Genomic DNA, 18,713 nt, shown 5'->3' on the forward strand with positions numbered 1-18,713 from the left:
AATTCAGTAATGATCAAACATTTGCGTTCCATTATGGCTATTTCGGTCTATTTTAAGAATTTATATAAGCTGTTTTTTAATAAGCAAATCATTGAGCTTTTAATCGTCTCAAAAGTGACTGAGCAGTACTGAATTTATTGCAAGTCTGAACATTGGTGGATTAACCACCAGGAAAATATCTCAAGAAGCTAATGCTCTTAACGACTGATAAATGTTAATTTTAATCCATTTCAAGTGATATTGAGATTAAAATTGCTGTTTTAGAGAAATATTTATTTAACTAACGTCAAAGTACTTAAATTAATGTAAACTGTGCATCACATGTGATTGCCGTTGCAGATTGTATCACAGTCAAACTAAGTTCAGTGTTTCCGAAGGTAAATCCCAGTTCTAAAACTTGGCGACTCGACGAATCAGAAATATCAATGACAATGTCACCAAGGAAAGAACAACCATCATCGGTTGTATGAACTGGATTATAATTTTCGCTTGCAAAAACCCTAAATCATATTCTACTTACATTTGTTTGTGTTGTATAATTTCTTCTTATTGTAGTTCCAATTGGAATGACCGAATCTTTTTCTTATATTTTATCAAATGCATCTTAACATCGCCAAACGCCATCTGATAATCGACGGTGTATTTTGTCGTGAACTGCTGGATCGAATTTAGGATTAAATGAAATTCCATACGTAAATCTGCTAACGCGAGAAGAAATGACGTCTGATTTATGACCAAATAAAACAGCTCCTTTCAAAACTGACAAGCCTGGATCAAATGGGATTATAACTTGGCATGTGGGAAACTCCCGTCGCACAGCTTCTTGAACAAGAACGCAGTTCGAAAATCCACCAACAAGAAGAATTTGATTGATTGAGCGTGCGATTTCCATTTGAAAAATGTCTTGAATAAGCTGTAGAATATTTGCAACTGTGTTTTCAAACATTTTCTTGAAGACATTAACATCTATACGTACTTTATCACCCCGAATAACTATGGAATCTGAATACGGTGATGATGCAATAGTGGTTTTGAAGTCTTCTTTCAGATGTGTTTTACAAAGGGCGTTTAGTGTGGTAAATGGTATAATCATGTTGACTTTTTTAGTGTCCGAAGGTTTGTTTCGTTTTGCTGTTTCAAATTCTCTCATAAAGTCAAGGTATGATTCAGGATTTTCTCGTTTCATGATTTCAATGAAAGGTGCACCAACTATCTTAATTAAAACTTGTATGTACTCTGCATCAACACCAGTTCCTCCACAGTCTCCACCTGTAGCTCGATATAATTCTTTCAAACAACCATCTGACAATTCCTCATGTACTGTGATGTCTGCTGTTCCACCTACAAGTTATTGAGATCCTTGAGTTTTTATCAATATCACTCATTAGTAAAACATATATACGTAACCCTCTTTTTATAAAATATAAAACACAACAGGACATCCTCAAAGAAAATAGTCATCAGAATCAATTTAATTCACCCCGGTTTTGGGATGAATTGTAGTTTCTCGGTATTTTCTGTGTGATGATTTGTGGACTGTCGCTTGCCGGTTTGGATTTTCATTTGTCTGCTGCTGCCTGTCATTATATGACTTATGCTGTTTCTTGGTATCTTATTCCCACTTTTTATTATTGTAGGACCTTTTGTTCGACAATCAATTATTCTTATAAATAAAAATATTTCGTATTGTCCGTTATGCTTTCAACAACCATTTAAAAATAACCGCAACTCAGATAATTTAGGAATAATGCCTTTTTTAGCTCACCTGGCCCAAAGGGCCAAGTGAGCTATTCTCATCACTTGGCGTCCGTCGTCCGTCGTCCGTCGTCGTCGTCCGTTAACTTTTACAAAAATCTTCTCCTCTGAAACTACTAAGCCAAATTTAACCAAATTTGGCCACAATCATCATTAGGGTATCTTGTTTAAAAATGTGTCCGATGACCCCGCCAACTAACCAAGATGGCCGCCATGGCTAAAAATAAAACATAGGGGTAAAATGTAGATTTTGGCTTATATCTCTGAAACCAAAGCATTTAGAGTAAATCGATTATCAGGTCAAGATCTATCTGCCCTGAAATTTTCAGACAAATCTGACAATCTGTTGTTAGGTTGCTGCCCCTGAATTGGTAATTTTAAGGAAATTTTGCAGTTTTTGGTTATTATCTTGAATATTATTATAGATAGAGATAAACTGTTGTAAACAGCAATAATGTTCAGCAAAGTAAGATCTACAAATAAGTTGTCATGACCAAAATTGTCCGTTGACCCCTTTAGGAGTTATTGCCCTTAATAGTCAATTAATAACAATGTTTTGTAAATTTTTGTAATCTTTTACAAAAAATCTTCTTCTCTGAAACTACTGAGACAAATTTAACCATACTTGGCCATAATCATTATAAGGGTATCTAGTTTAAAATATTTGTCCGATGACCCCGCCTTCCAACCATCATGGCCGACTTGGTTAAGAACAGAACATAGGGGTAAAATGCAGTTTTTGGTTTATATCTCTGAAACTAAAGCATTTAGAGCAAATCGGACAGGTGGCAAAAATGTTCATCAGATTTAGATTTATCTGCCCTGAAATTTGGGTTGCTGCCCCTGAGTTAGTAATTTTACAAAAATTTTGCAGATTTTTGTTATTATCTTAGATATCATTATAATATCTAATATCTAATACTATTAATTATGATTTTAACCTAATTTTACATGATTTCCAAAGCATCAGTAAATACAGGTGAGCGACACAGGCTCTTGAGAGCCTCTAGTTTCTTTTTTTTTTCTGGATTTGTTTTATTTATAATTAACGAAATATGTTTCGATTGAAAGCAATAACGATAAATACAACGGAGTTGCCTGGAACTTCATTCATTTTATACAATGGTAAATTGGTTACAAAGTGAAACATGAAACGAAATATATACCTCCCAGATCTACAATCATATACTTTGTCCCCGGTTCTGACATTGTAAAACGTGGTTCTATACCAGCTAGTTTGTCTGTAGGTAGGTATTGGCAATATATGGAAGCAGCTTCGGGTTCTACGGCGAGCTTGAGATTATCCCTCCGTATACCAGCCTTCCATGGAAAACAATATTTACAGTTCAATATTATTTTACTGAAATTGCTAATGACTCATGTCGATTATTTTTGTTACTCGATTCGAATAAAATGATTCCTTAGCTCATCAACATTTACATAAATATATATAATTTCGATTTTCTTTTACAAAATTATGTTATGGGCCATTACCTGGAAAATCCAAAGGGGTATAGTTTTGACAATATTGTTCAAAATTTATTGAATTTTGTTGTTAAATAAAGGAGATATTGATATTGCTTGCAATGAAATCTAAAATAACTTATGTGAAACATATCCTGTGATTTTCACGCATCTAACGGTCAACTATGCTACACACAAATATAGCTTTCGTTACTCGAGTTATGTGTTTCTTCGTCAGCTTGGTCTAGGGTTGTAACACATTACATAAGTATGCATCTTCATGCTAATTCTTGCATATACGGATACATCCACCTTAAGTTGAACAGTTATGGATCAACGTACAGCCTTCAACGACAAGCAAATCTGATACCATATAATACACTTGTTTTGAAATGTTGTTGTTAGTTTATCTTCGACTAATGAGTTTGCATATCCCTTTGGCCTCTCTTTTAAAATGTCACGTGATGATAAGCTCTTAATAAATTCAACAGAAAAAAATTGAATTTTTAAAAAATAGCCAATTCCAATGTTGGTCAATTTGCCTGAGGGAGTTTGAACCTTCGTTTCTTGATAATATCTCATTTTTATCAACGGTGCTTTTATGAAAGGTATGTTATAATCATGTAAGTACCAAAGCACTGACTTTTTAGCATATGATACGCTCTGGGACTGACAGTCCACCAGCTGCGGTATCGATTCAATGCTCAAAATGATAATAACACTTTTTGAATTTGCAGCTAATGACCAAAATGGCCCATAATAGAATGCATAATACATGCTTCGTCAATGCAGTCCAAACAAAACTATGCATAATCATTGAATAGATAGAGCTTACTATTTGCGTACTTTCAATGATATATGTAATATATTTATGTAAAACTATAACGATGGATAATATTAAGTCATACAAATATACAAATGATTCTGTAGTACTAATGTTCAAATTGTATTACCTTTTCTGCACTTTCTCTCATAAATTGTTTTGCATTATCTGTCCAAATTGCAGGAACAGTCAAAACCCATCTAATATCCCCCAACTCTACTCCTGTACCTTGCGTTTCCGGTTATGCTATTAAGTGATTCTTCAGTGCCATTATAGACAATGCGAAAACATCAATTGCTGGCATAGATTTCCCTGTTATGTCCTCTAGTAACATTTCCTTTGAGACATTCTGAAACATACAATCTGGGCATCTGTTTTATCATTACCAAAATAAAAGTAGCTTCACAGTCATTGTACTCTCTTGAATACAAACGCACATTTAACGCACTATACCTAGTAAATATATGTATGAATGGATAACAGAAAATAATTAAATACTATCTGAATTTTCATTTCTTCTTGATTTCTTTCACTCGGTCTTTTTTAGATCAGGTTTATTTAAGGTTTAATTTTTGGCACTGCAGATGCAAATTTAAACACTTGTCACTAAAGGTGAAAAGTTTAGCACTGTTGGGGAGTATTGTGCTTGAAATGAAACTTATGCAGTAAACGTAAAGTCTTGCAATAAAGATATAAGGTCATGTGCCGGTAACATGAATGCTTACTCTAGTGGTGTAATTGTAAAGTCGTAGGCTAGAGAAATTAATTTTTGCACTAAGAGGTGTAAGATATACGACTATGTGGATGCTTTTTGATATTTGTCTATAGCACATAATGTATTTGCAAATTGAATGCACCTTCGAAGAAAGACTTTACTTGTGCAAGGGCTACACTTAACAATGTAATTTTTCAGATATTTTTTTGTTGTGAATTCAATACATTTCATATAGTTGGCTTGTAGTTAACCCAGAACTGTGCAGACGCTTTTCAGACATTTCATTACGTTGTTTAATTTTACAGGTAAATAACATAAATACTGAACAGATCTTAAGTGGCTGTGAGCAAATTGTATGAACTGTACTGAATTTACCCCTGTTGATAAGTCTTAAAACTTACTGAAAGACTGAACATGACTAAAAAAAGTCATTGTTCGGTCTTTTAAGAGATTTGTATATCAAAATGATCTTTTCAGTTCAAAATTGGTTCACTAGTGATTATACGTAGTACGATCAGTCATTACCACTACAAGAAAAGCTTTTATTTTCATTGCTAGACTAAATATCGCCAGACTTTGCAATCGGGATTTAGCTCGTTCTTTGTGAGACGATCATGACTTAGAGAAGCGTAGTGTTCTGTCCGTCATTATTTTCTATCGCTTACATAATAAATATATACTAAATATTATCTGTTCATTAGAAATTATTAAGACACTTAGGCACCAACTCCCTCGGGAAATGTTGACCTAAGATGAATTTAGCTATTCTATTTATATCCTTTTTGGTCATATAGTTCCTAACCTTGCAGCGTATTTACGCATCCTTGGCTTACAAATGTTTTCGTTTGAGTGTTCCCGATGCCGGTTAATCCAGAAAAGCGCTTGGGACGCACGACATTTATAAAGTTTTTTATTTCATTGACAAAAATTTTAGCATTATCACTTTTGCAGTTAGATGAATTAATATACTACAGTTACCTTATTATTGTGTAAGAACATCTTAAATCTGTGGAAATAATAATAATTGTCTTGGTCTGTATCCATCACAATTTCTGCATACTTCTCTTCTGCTTCGTATCCAAACGAGTCAAGCTGTTTATTAGAATCTAACAGCAAACATGTTGGTGTTTTTAACGATAGTAGTTGTTTTCCTCCTGCATTCCAGGCCTGATTTGCATGAATTGTCATTGGTTCATTATTGAATGTGTCTTTCATCGAAAATGCATAACCAGAATATGTTGTCCCAAAATCAATAGCAGCTACGAGAAGGTAGTTTGAACTATCGGCCATTCTCTTTAATATTGTATCCTAAATAAAAGAAGAGACATTTTGGATATGCAAGATGCCAGTACTATGCTTGCTATTGAAAGAACTGATGTAACGAAGTATCAATTATTTGTGATAATTTTTCAAATGGTGGCAGTAAAAATCAAAGAGACGTAGTGTAAGTGTATTTCTATAAGTTGGCTTTTAATAAATGATTGGTTCCTTACTTTTATAGTGTAGTCAAATAAAAATGTGTTTAAAACAAAAATCGACCATTTTTTTTTTCAGGTGGAGCTAAATCATTACAAAAAGCAAGACATGTAAACACCTACTGATTAAAAAGTTTACAAAACGAAAGCAAATGACCCACTTTCAGCGCTTATAATATTGAAAAAAATTTTAAAGATTTTTGAAGATTGTAAAACAATAATAGTTAAGACAGGTAATAGACCTGGGGAATCATCCAATATATTATTCAATTCTTTTTGACACAAGAAACAACAGATAACGGGTTTATGGATAGGAATCTCTTTCAAAATTAGAAGGAAGGGGCGAGTATTACTCCGATGGATATCCTTATTATTATTTAATTCGTCTTAATATGAGAAACAAGAACAATCATATGGTTAAGAGTGGGATCAAACCATTGGTTATGATTTTTGAACAACATCAAATGACGGGACAGGGATAACCTGGTGGCCATATCCTTTATATCTTTCAGACGCAAAAAAAAAGTTAAAGTTTCACTCCCAATGACTCATTTGATTTGTCTTGTCGTGTGGAACATTTTCCACTTTATAGATTCTCCCTATCTTTTACGGTATCTGTGTAGTTTTTTTAAGGTTAAATTGAACTATCAACCTTTCGTGTCTCTATGACTTTTTGCTCTAAAGTTAAAAGAACTAAAAGTAACCGTATCTTTTTTTTAGTTTTTCTGAAGTGTCAAAGCGTTTAAAAAACACATCTGTCATTACCTGTAATTTGTAATATTCTGGATCTAGGCAAACCCAACGTTAGCGTAAAATTTGTGTCAATTTTGACTTTAGGGTCAGGATCAGGTGACATCTATAGGAAGTAGGTCGCCACTGATTTTTTAAACATGGTCAGACAATTCATGATGGTGACCATAAAAGGTTCTTCGACACCGATATTGTATAAAATTCCATTGTATTCTTTACAAAAGACAATAAATATCTTTTATAATGATTTTTCCTGAACGACTATCATTGTATCTTATAATGTACTTGCATAAATATATGGATTTTGTGTTATTCAAATTTGCTGTTACAAAATTTTGGAACTTGTTTAAAATTAAGGAATATATCTCCCTCATGCAAAGCTCTGATTCTTTGCCCGGCGTTGGCTATACTTTTTTTTCCTTTTTGGTTTATAGCTCTTCATCTTTTTAATAAGCTTTGGATTTTCAAATATTTTGGCCTCGAGCATTACTGAAGAGACATTAATTGTCGAAATGCGAATCTGGTGCAAAAACATTGTTACCGTTAATGTTATCATCAAACAATGTAACATTAATTTCAAAACAATTGAACATGCAAATTTTCCATGAGTTTTACTTTCGTTTTAGTATGTTATCCTACCATTTCTCACACAAATTTTTTGGTTTATGTTGAATTAGTATTGCAAATTTTTCTGTAGTATTAACAAAATATCAAGAACAAAACACTCCTACCTATCACTTTTTTCCAAATACCATTCAGTCATAATCTAGCACCAAACGGAAGTTAAAAGAACATTACATTAAAGTATCATTTAGGTTCCGAGTAATCATTTAAATTACGCACTACATCTTTAAATGGTCTTTATAGAAAAAATAGTATTTCCATATTACCTGTGTAAAAAGATCATTAAATATGTATATACTGCACAACTAAAGAAACGCACAACCACCAATAACACATTTGTATTTTAAAATGTGTCTATATCTATTGAATCAATCAGTAGTTTGGTCGGAAGTGAAAGGATCACTATATTTTGACATTGAGGATTTTAATAATTATAACTTTGAAATCTGAGGAAATACTGAAAGTCAATTCTTCAAAACAAATTTGTATATATTAAAATATTAAAAATATAACGCCTCGTATTTCAACCAAAACTCATTTTGAAAAAAAGTATTAAATCTCTGGCTTGATTTTCGACTTGGTAGCAATATTTAAAGCTTTTCTGAGATTTATTTCCAACAAATTCTGAACCTATTTTCTTTAGAGTTCATCAAAAATTTTAACATGAAAATAAAAGCTTTTCTTGAGTTGCCTTGTATATTTTTGTAAATGATAGTGACTACTAAGATAATAAAGTTCATAGATATTAATTTGCATTGAAGGTATTGTAGGTAAATGTTTTTCATTCTACAGACACTGATCATGATGTATGAAAACATAATCAAAATCAGTCTTGGTTGAAAAAAAAAGTTAAGATATTATCTACGTCATTTGGACTCAGTTGAACAGTTGTCTCATTGGCAATACTTCCACATCTCCTTATTTTAAATTTATATAGGCATTTCGTCATAATCACTGTCCAATCAACGTTCTGTTGTTAAAACGTCATAGATGAACACTTTCCATAACATTCCATGTTAAACTGAAATTATTTTAATGGATGTTCTTTTTTCGAAATATTGGTTGATGATATCAGATCGTAAATCTAAATTTGAAAATCATAGATATCTTCAGTCAATAGCTATGTACTAGCAATTCAATTGAAGTCTTACTGTGACTTGACTGTTAGTGTTGCTCTCCACCTATTGTAACTTATTCTGCTGACAAGGAAGCTATTAAACCAAGAGTTCCAAATGGTGAATTTGAAATCATCCCTTCGTAAATTTTACGGACGCCATCACGAGTTGGTTGACCGTTATGGAATAACCGTTTCACAGATGATATCGGATATGTTCCTTGTGTCGTAACTATAACACCCTTCCCGTTTCACGAATGATACCTACCGAATTAGACTATTTACCGGATTTGTAATAACATGAGCAACACGACGGGTGCCACATGTGGAGCAGGATCTGCTTACCCTTCCGGAGCACCTGAGATCACCCCCAGTTTTTGGTGGGGTTCGTGTTGCTTAGTCTTTAGTTTTCTATGTTGTGTCATCTGTACTATTATTTGTATGTTTGTCTTTTTATTTTTGGCCATGGCGTTGTCAGGTTGTTTTCGATCTATGAGTTTGACTGTCCCTCTGGTATCTTTCGTCCCTCCTTTATTCAAAATTCTGGCCAAATTGCAATTTGTTTTATAAAACCAAACTGTTCAACTGGTCAGAAATTTGAACAAACTGCTGTAGAAAACCACAGTCAAGTCGTGAATGTGCAAAGTGATAAAATAAAGCATACTTACAATCCTATAAGACTCTAATTCCACTTCAATGTTATTATGAAAAATCAGTCTAACAGTTTGTATAGAAATTTTATTGTTATTGTCATGCTAAAGGTGATAGATAGAAATTTTGAATTGCTATAAAAATGTCCAAACTAAGGTTTCATACAATTTTTCTTTCGAAAAGTCTTCTTTATTCATAAGAATCAGACATCATTTGAATTAAAACATTTTATATTCAGTAAAATATGTGTGAAATTACAATACGTTGTTAGAAAGTTTCCATGGGAGATAATCATTTTTTCTTTCGAAAAGTCTTCTATTTTCATAAGAATAATGTTTTAGGTTATCTCCCATGGAAACTTATTAACAACATATTGTAATTTTACATATATTTTACTGAATATAAGATGTTTTAATTCGAAGGTCGGTGGTTCTCTCCGGGCACTCCGGCTTCCTCGAAATAGCACATAGTGTTGAAAGGGGCGTTAAACACAAATCAATCAATCAATCAATATGTTTATGTAGAAACATTCATGAAATAATATGGAACAAAATGACTCCTCTATTTTCAGTTCTAATGACAATGACCGCTTTTGAAGGATCCCGTGATTTTTATTGTACCTTATAAGACTGCGAGATCATGGTAAATTATGTTCAGAACAGAAAATAATAACCAAAGTAAAAAAAAACAATTTTCATCAACTAAGTTATGTGGGTTTTTTTATGAAGATGTGTTATTGTCAGTTCAAACGTTTCTAAAATTGTGCGTTTATAATCTTGAAATTATAAAGAAACTAAAGGTTTCAACTCCCTCAGGCAAAGTTGACCTGTGATATATTTGGCCATTTTTTAGGTCCATTTTGGTCATATAGCTCTTCAAATGTTTCGGTTCTCATGCATCCTTGGATTTCAAATATTCGGCTTTCAGCATTCCTCATGAAGGTAAATCCAGAAAAGCGCTTCGGACGCATGATATTTATAACGTGTTGTTATTATTTTTTACAGCTTGGTCTGCTGGTGGACTCTCTGTCCGCGAGATTATCATCAGTCCAGTAGTCAGTACTTTAAAAAAAGGTATACTCGATATACTCTGATCAATTCATGCGGAAAAAACACACGATCAGTATACACTCATTGCAACAGTTATGTTTCCCCTTTGATGCTGGTAATAATTGGTTTTCAAGAAAGGAAAACTAACTAGATGAAAACTCTAATGTTACGTTTACACAAATAGCCAATTTAAATTGGCGATAATTTTCTGTCGGATTTTTTTGTTGCAGTATAATGAAATTGATAGAAACTAAATGTCATACCCACAAGTTTTCTCTTTGGCTAAAAGAAGAAGTTGAATAGCAAAAAGGTGATATTTTTTACTATCATATAATATATTCATCTCGTACATGATGTCTCTTTAAAAATAGTGAACTAAAGTTATTTTCTCCACAAATGTATTTAGGTCCTTTTTGGTCATATAGCTCTTTAACTGTTTCGTTTCTCATATAACCTTGGCTTTCAAATGTTCGGCTTTGACCGTTTCTGGTGAAGGTAAACCCAGAAAAGCGATTCGGAAGCATGCAATTGATACAGTGTTGTTTTCAATTTTTGTAAAATATTGAAGTATTGTTCAAACGATCCGGATCTCCTTCTCTCAATCCAATTATATATTAATTACTATATGAATCATTATCGTAATCTGTCAGATTTTAAAAATTGCACCACAATTTCTCCCCCATGTACCTTAAGTCGCACAATTTCTTGTTGAAAAGAGACTTTTACATTTAATTTCAGGAACATACTTAAATATTTACAATTAAAAAAAAATTATCTGAAATTACAAATGTTGACCAATCTCCATATGCTTTATCACTCACTCCATAAGACTTTTCACAGAAATTATTCATACAATCTTTAAAAATTTAGCTGCATTCTTTGATAAAAATGGCAGTTAACAAAAAGTGCAAGAAAAAAGTTGAAGAAGGAACTACATAATCGAACCAATGTAAAATAACTGACTATACATGTGATTTAAAAACTTCCTCGTACTTTTAATTGATGTATCAACTGACACGGGTTAGTGACTAGATTTTTAAAAGATAAGTACATATACTAAATGCACTTACTGTATTTAGTTTATATATATATATATTTGTGTTAAATGTCATCTCGTTCCTGTGGCAACTGACTGGTAAAAGGATTGAAGTTAACTGTGACATCTTCCAAACAACTTTTTAAAACTGTAAATATTTGTTAATCGATACTATTAGATTGTGATAACTTGACAATTTATTGCACATTAATAGACATTAGTAGACAGGTATGAACGATTTATATAATTATTTATATTACAATTTGTGTGAAAATAAGATTAAAAAGTTAACGTACTAAACATTTTATTTATTTTCATATTTTGTTCTTTGTTAAGGTTTGTTTTGAGATCTTTTCTGTGTCTGTCATAATTGATTATGCGGTCATATCATAGCATGTTTATTCAGTGAAAACATTACTGGTTAGTATTGTTTCGAAATTTCAAATGTGAACATATGGAAATGTGGTATGACGGCCAAAAAATATCCACCAAAAGGACAATGCTGTTTAAATATATGAGCTAAACTGAAAGATTAATCCAATGTCGTATAATAATTTGTTATTTGGTATCATGCTTTTCAGGTACGAGACGAGCTAAAAAGATTGTATATATATTTGAAAATACTAATTTATTGTATATAGTGACGAACAGAATGACGATAAAATTTGACAATGTCTACCCTTTTGGTAGAAATTCTATAATAAGATGTTTAAGTCATAAATGTAACCATAAAGTTTGATTTTTCTTCTTCAAAGAATCAATGAAAGTATAATTCATGTTAATTTAAGTGGAAATTTCTGTCTAGGATCTGTAAATAGAACTTCCGCAATCACGTAGACAGTATATTTATCAGCAGTAATAGGGTGAGTATCTAGGTCTGGTTGTAATATACATTTTACTGACTGGTGTTATTTATCTTTGAACTAAGTGGTTAAGGCAAAAGTTAAAACTGAGACTGTTATTGTATAAATACAAAAAGTATAAACGTTCACTCAATCGGGTGATTTAAAGTGATACGTATGTGTCTGTCCATTACATCCGCAACTCCTATTAACCCAGAGATCATATTTCAATAAATTCATAAAATTGGGTATGACCTATTTTTGAACACCCCTTTATAAATGTCAATACTTATTCAGTCAAAGAGTAGGGTCAAAACATATGTTTTTATTTTCTCTTCAACCACGTGCTTGATTTCAATAAGGCTTTTACAAAATGTTTGTTTACAAATTCAATGTGCACCTCTGGTTTACATCTAATTGTTTGAACTTGTAAAAGATATTGTTGTATCTGCAGTTCCCCCTACCTGGATTCAATAATTGTTTTGCCTTTTGTTTTCCTCCAAAAATGTTTTTAAGTTTCCCTTTGAATAAAAATGACTTATATATATATATATAGATCAGATAGTGTAGCTGGACATGTCAACATATGTATTGCCGGATTGTAGCATATTAAGATAAACAAGCATTAAATAGTTTTGATATACTTTTAATGGATGAGTATTATTTTTGTTACAGAAAGGCAAAGAAAGTTAAAGAACATAAAAGGATGAGTCGGCCATTTAGACCTCAAAACAAAGATGCAGTTATTGCTTGGTTTCGTGATGAAGAAAAAGAACGGAGTGCTGTTTTAGATCCCCAAACTAATGAACCTGCAGAATGGTTTCATGGTAAACAGAACAAGTTCACTTTAAACATATAAAAGATTGCATTTAGTTCCTAATTAAGTGTACTGTAAATATTAGAAGTTTTGCAAAAAATAAAAACCTCATTTTAAAAATTCTATAGCATAATTTGTATGCACCATTTCCTAAAATTGCAATAATTAATCTAATTTTTTTTAACATTGCATTAATAAATGTACACACATATTTCGGAATTTACAATAATCTGTTTATCCCTATCCACGTGCAGGATTTGTATAATTTTCAATAGTTTGCAATATGAACTTTTTTCTTCTGTAACCATTGATATGATCTGTAAATCATTAAGTGAAGATGGGTTAATTTGTTAGAAAAATGTGCATCCAGCTAATATTTTCTAATAACTTAGTCATATCCACATGTTCAAAACTATAAAAACGAGGAGAAATAGGTTTAAACTAAGATTGGTTGGTTTGTTACACATCTACTTAAGCTGGTTCTCTGCCTTGCAACATACAGGTATCTGAGAAAAACAGATAAAGGACAGGGAACCAGTCTACACCTCTACTTAAATGTTTACTCATTTTTGATATGGTCATCTGGATTACTACCTTAAGCAGTAAGACCCATGCTGAGGTTCTGTCTATCTTGTCTGTGCGATATAGGTACAGTGGCTCTCTTTCTGCACAGTTAAAAACATCTGTAACAACCACTTTAGGGGTCAGTTGATGGATTATTGAATGGCAAAATTGCTGCCTACATCCATCATCACTCATTTTAAGTGGCAGTCAAAATTTCCCATTTTCAACAGAATCATACCACTTTGCAGAATCTGCCTGTTTGAGTATTTCACCTTGAATATGCATAACATATTTGTAACTGGCTGCTAAGCAACCAACAGTCGGTTACACAAATCTCTTTTAAGTTTGCTTATATTTTCTAGCTAGCAGGTTCTAAAAATATAAAGAATATTCTACTGACAGAATGAATTCCACATGGCTGTGACAAACTGAAATATTTTTTGTCTATATACTTTCAGGTATTGTTCCTAGAAAGGACGCTGAGAATATGTTAACTAGTGAACCTATAGGAAGTTACTTGGTCAGACTTAGTGATAAAGTTTGGGGTTATGTAATATCGTATAGAGCACCAGATGGATTTAGCCACTACATGGTTGATAGAATAGAGAACGGATACCAGTTCCTCTCTGATCCATATGAATTCAAACATGCAACTTTAGCAGATCTTATCTTATACCATGTGGTGAGTAAAGTAAAATACAATAAATAGAATTCATTATTTTATCTGACTTAAAATACTTGCACGTGTATAAAAAATAATCTACTAGCGGGTGGATATGTGTATCCATAAAAAATTTAAAAAGAATTTATATAACCTAATGTTTAAGCTTTAATGTGTCACAATCTTGTCTAAATCATGCAAATTGAAGATATATTGTGCTAATTATATCCACATGACATATTTTTTCATAATTCTTTAGAGCATCCTCATATTTTTTTTTAATTATTTTTTTCTGGACACGAAATTGTTTTGTGTCAGTCTTTTGTGGAGTGTGGTGTAAAAATATTCATTGTTCCTGATGAACGATGAAAACTTGTTCGTTGTAATGACACCCACAGGAATACATTAAGATAAGCGTCTCTATGCTTATACAGATTTGAGGTCTAGTGTTGCACAGAACTTTGCTAACGGACACTGCAAACATAGCAACACAATATTATGTCTGTGTTTTTTTTAATTTGGTTACATCAGATATCGATTCATTTGAATGGCCTGCTCTAGAAAAGTGTCGTGATTCAGACATCAAAATATTCCCAGAGTCAAAAGCAAGCAATGATATCACTTAAATTCTATAACTCTATTTAATAAAACAAAAATATTGGCCATAGAATGTGAATGCCTCTGAACTGTTATTCCAGTTGTAGCAAGTGCGTTACAATGTTATTTAATGGCACACTAGCGTGTGTTTGTGGGCAATTACAACGTTCGAAAAGAGGAATTTCAAGCATTCCTACATTCTGAAATAATAAGATATTTAATTGAATAAAAAGCAAAAGAAATACAGTTGATGTTTAAAACATTTGTCATTTATTGAAAAATGCACAGTTTCTCATTTTTTGCGCTAGAATATAAAAAAGAGAGCTAAAATAAATAAATTAGTTTTGCCACACATATACAGTCAAAATTATTTGTTTCATAATTTTATGAAAAAGTAGATTAAATTAAAACTCTGAAACTTCACATATAGACATAAATTGGTGTAAATGAAAGAACTATTAGTGTTGACCTGTAAATGTCTTAAGGTTAGTGTGTAATTGGGTTTTCTCATTGACAAAAACCGCACATCTCTTTTAATTCACATTTATTTTTCTTTAATTTATAACTTCAGAAAGTATTTTCTGCTTTCAGAATAACCCCATAGCAAGAGAAAGTACAAAGAAGCTTATCAAACCAATAGGACAGATTAAATCACCACCGGATTATCATTATCTGTTCAACTCATGACATGTAATATATTTTTGTTGAAAAAGCAGAATACAACATGCAAGAACTTTATTTAGAATTAGATGACAGAAGATTTTAGTATTTGAGCCAATTTTTAAATGGAAGAAAAGTAATTTTACAAGGAACCAGTAAATCATTTTAGGTAACCAATTTTAAACATCAGAATGATAATTTAAAGATCTACTAATTTACTTAATTTGTTTGTTATGTTCGAAAACTTATTTTAGCTTTACATTTCCCATTATAGAACGTTTTTCATATAAAAAGTAAAATAACAAAAATACCAAACTCCAAGGAAAATTCCAAACGGAAAGTCCCTTATCAGATGGCAAAATCAAAAGCTCAAACAAATCAAATGAATGGAAAACAACTGTCATATTCCTGATTTGGTACAGGCATTTCCTTATGTAGAAAAATTGTGGATTAAACCTGTTTTTTTTTATCTAGCTTAACCTCTCACTTGTATGACAGTCGCATAGAATTCCACTATATTGACAACAATGTGTGAGAGATAGTTGAACAAGTAATTTGTCTTAAATCTATAAAAAATATTTATGAATTAATAGTTTCTTTAAATTGTCTTTATCTGTGTTTTTCTGTTTGTTCTTTTTCTTTTTTAGTCATGGCGTTGTCAGTTTATTTTCGACTTATGAGTTTGAATGTCCCTTTGGTATCCTTTGCCTCTCTTTTTCTTTATCAAGGTTTATCTTTATGTAAAATTAATTTATGCATTAAATGCAGTATCGTTACAAGCCTATATTTTTATTTAAACCACAACACTTTGTCAGATAACATTACCAGGCCACAAATTAAAAGGGAGATTATTTTCATAATCGAAACCAATCAGGGATGGAGTAATCGTAATCGGTAATCGCAATCGATTGTAATTGATAAAATCTTCACGAGTAATCGATTATATTCCTTAGCAATCTATTCTTCTCTTGGTTTGACGATACAACAGAAGAGAAACCGGAAGAAATCATAAGAGATTTTATTAATGGCAAACTTAAAAATGAAAAGGAAATTAAAATTGGAAATATCCATCGTTATGAATGAAAGGAAGTAGTGATAGAAAACAAAAACATCGACGAATAGTCGTCACATTTATATATTATAAAGACCTTTAAATGTTGCAAGATGGTGGACCAAAATTGAAAGGGACAGCTTATTGAATAAATCAGCAATATTCTCTTGAAGAAGAAGAAAGAAGACGAAAATTGTATCCTGAGCTTAAACGAGCAAAGCAACAAAAAAAAAGGCAGTTATGGTGCATGGTAAACTCATTATAGACGGTAAACACTTAGGACAAATTCAGAAAGGAATCGAACATCACCATCAAGTAGCCGGGAAAAAATCAACAGACCAAACAAAAGAGCACGAATCAATTCTTCCAGGAATTCAGGGAAATAGTACAGGAAAGAGGGGCCGTCAATCAATTCAAAAGAACAGTCATCTTTTAATTACACTTTCTTTAACAGTCTATCACTAAATTTGTGTGGCATAAAATGTTGTAACCAGTATCCATAATTTATAGACCTCGTTTACAGATATGATATTGTTTGTTTTCAGGAAACCAAAACCGATAATTGTGATGAAATCTCTGTGCCAGGTTTTATTTTTGAAATGAAAAATAGATCCACATTGGTAAATAGAAAATCTGGGGGAATAGTTGAAGGTTATACAGAAAAAGTACGAAACCATATAGATTTACAAAAATTGGATTGTAACTATGTCGTCTGGTTTAAAATTTCTTCAAAAGCAGATGGGGACGTTCTGTTCGGTTCAATTTATATCCCACTGGAAAACTCTAAGTATAGTACCCGGACACTTTTCGCGAAATCTAAAGTGAACTTCTCGACATATTCCTTAATTGCATCTGCCTTACAGGAGATTTTAATAGCCGCATAGGAACAAACCGTGATTTGGCAGTTTTTTATCCCGAAAATACAGAAGTAAATGAAACTTCAAATATCTATAAATGAAAAAAAAATACTTTAACTGATGCAAATATCCAACAAACAGAAATAAAACCAGAAAATAAAGGCAACAGTAGTATACCGCTATTCGAAATTCATAAATCGATTGAGAAAAAAAGAAATCCGGGTTACAAACTAAAACTGAGGGAAACACATCAAATATAAGAGGAGAATAACGACACAACAGAAACTCGACACTAAAATGCAACACACACAGAAACGAACTATAATATAATAATGGCCATTTTCCTGACTTGGTACAGGACATTTTAAGAAAAAATGGTGGGTTGAACCTGGTAAAACACACATTTTTACGGTAGACTACTTGTATATCTATGTAAATTTTATAACCTCTTTATTGTAAACGGACGTATAGGAGATAATGTGTTAGGATAACTTACATGTCATTATGCTTCGGTGGTTGATTACTTTGTCAGTAATGCGAATTTTCTAAAACTGATAACAGCTCTAATGTACTCGATTTCAGCTGCTTATACTACGACAGCCACTGTCCTATAGAAGTTACATTAGCATTTATACATGGGTAAAATGTTACAAGTATTTGCAAAAATAACACTGAAAATAAAGCTAAACAAGAAATAAAAATAAAGAAATGGGATAAAGATAGAAAAGTTGAATTCACTGATTACATTGACTCCGAAAAATTATCTGAAAAAAGAGGAAAATCTTCAAAATGTGCAAATAAATGCAATAGAATCAAATTTTGTAGATTCTACTGTCCTTGCTAAAAAAGAATTGTTAACTCAAGCTACAAAGCAAACATTTGGGACCGTCCCTGAATTCCCAAAAAGTAAACATAAACGTGACAATCCGTTTAACAAAGAATGGTACAATGCCGAATGTAGATTACCAAAACGTAAACTTAGTAAATGTAAACAACTCTTTCGCAACCATCAAACTGTTTAAAATTTTGAAAGTAAGAAAGAAAGTGAGAAATCAGATAAAAGAACACTTAGGAATCTGATGTTCAGTAGTTGTCGTTTGTTGATGTGGTTCATAAGTGTTTCTCGTTTCTCGTTTTTTATATAGATTAGACCGTTGGTTTTCCCGTTTGAATTGTTTTTCATAGCTTGCTGTTCGGTGTGAGCCAAG

At 32.1% G+C, this 18,713-nt stretch overlaps 1 protein-coding gene and 1 pseudogene across 2 annotated transcripts; one reads left to right on the forward strand and one right to left on the reverse strand.

Moving 5' to 3' along the window:
• Positions 1-252: 252 nt before the first annotated feature.
• LOC127707618 (heat shock 70 kDa protein 12A-like) lies at positions 253-7,860 on the reverse strand (annotated as a pseudogene).
• Positions 7,861-11,407: 3,547 nt separating this feature from the next.
• LOC127707623 (SH2 domain-containing protein 4B-like) lies at positions 11,408-15,815 on the forward strand. Of its 2 annotated transcripts, none has more exons than XM_052212238.1 (4): positions 11,408-11,684; positions 12,974-13,125; positions 14,138-14,361; positions 15,529-15,815. In XM_052212238.1, exons 2-4 carry the CDS (start codon positions 13,005-13,007, stop codon positions 15,622-15,624), a joined length of 441 nt encoding a protein of 146 aa, XP_052068198.1. In that variant the 5' UTR covers positions 11,408-11,684; positions 12,974-13,004; the 3' UTR covers positions 15,625-15,815. The 2 variants fall into 2 exon arrangements, with proteins under 2 accessions (XP_052068198.1, XP_052068199.1); XM_052212239.1 differs by having other exon boundaries at positions 11,408-11,606.
• Positions 15,816-18,713: the final 2,898 nt, after the last annotated feature.

This window comes from Mytilus californianus, unplaced genomic scaffold, assembly GCF_021869535.1.
Source record: "Mytilus californianus isolate M0D057914Y unplaced genomic scaffold, xbMytCali1.0.p SCAF_7, whole genome shotgun sequence".
Lineage (NCBI taxonomy): Eukaryota > Metazoa > Mollusca > Bivalvia > Mytilida > Mytilidae > Mytilus > Mytilus californianus.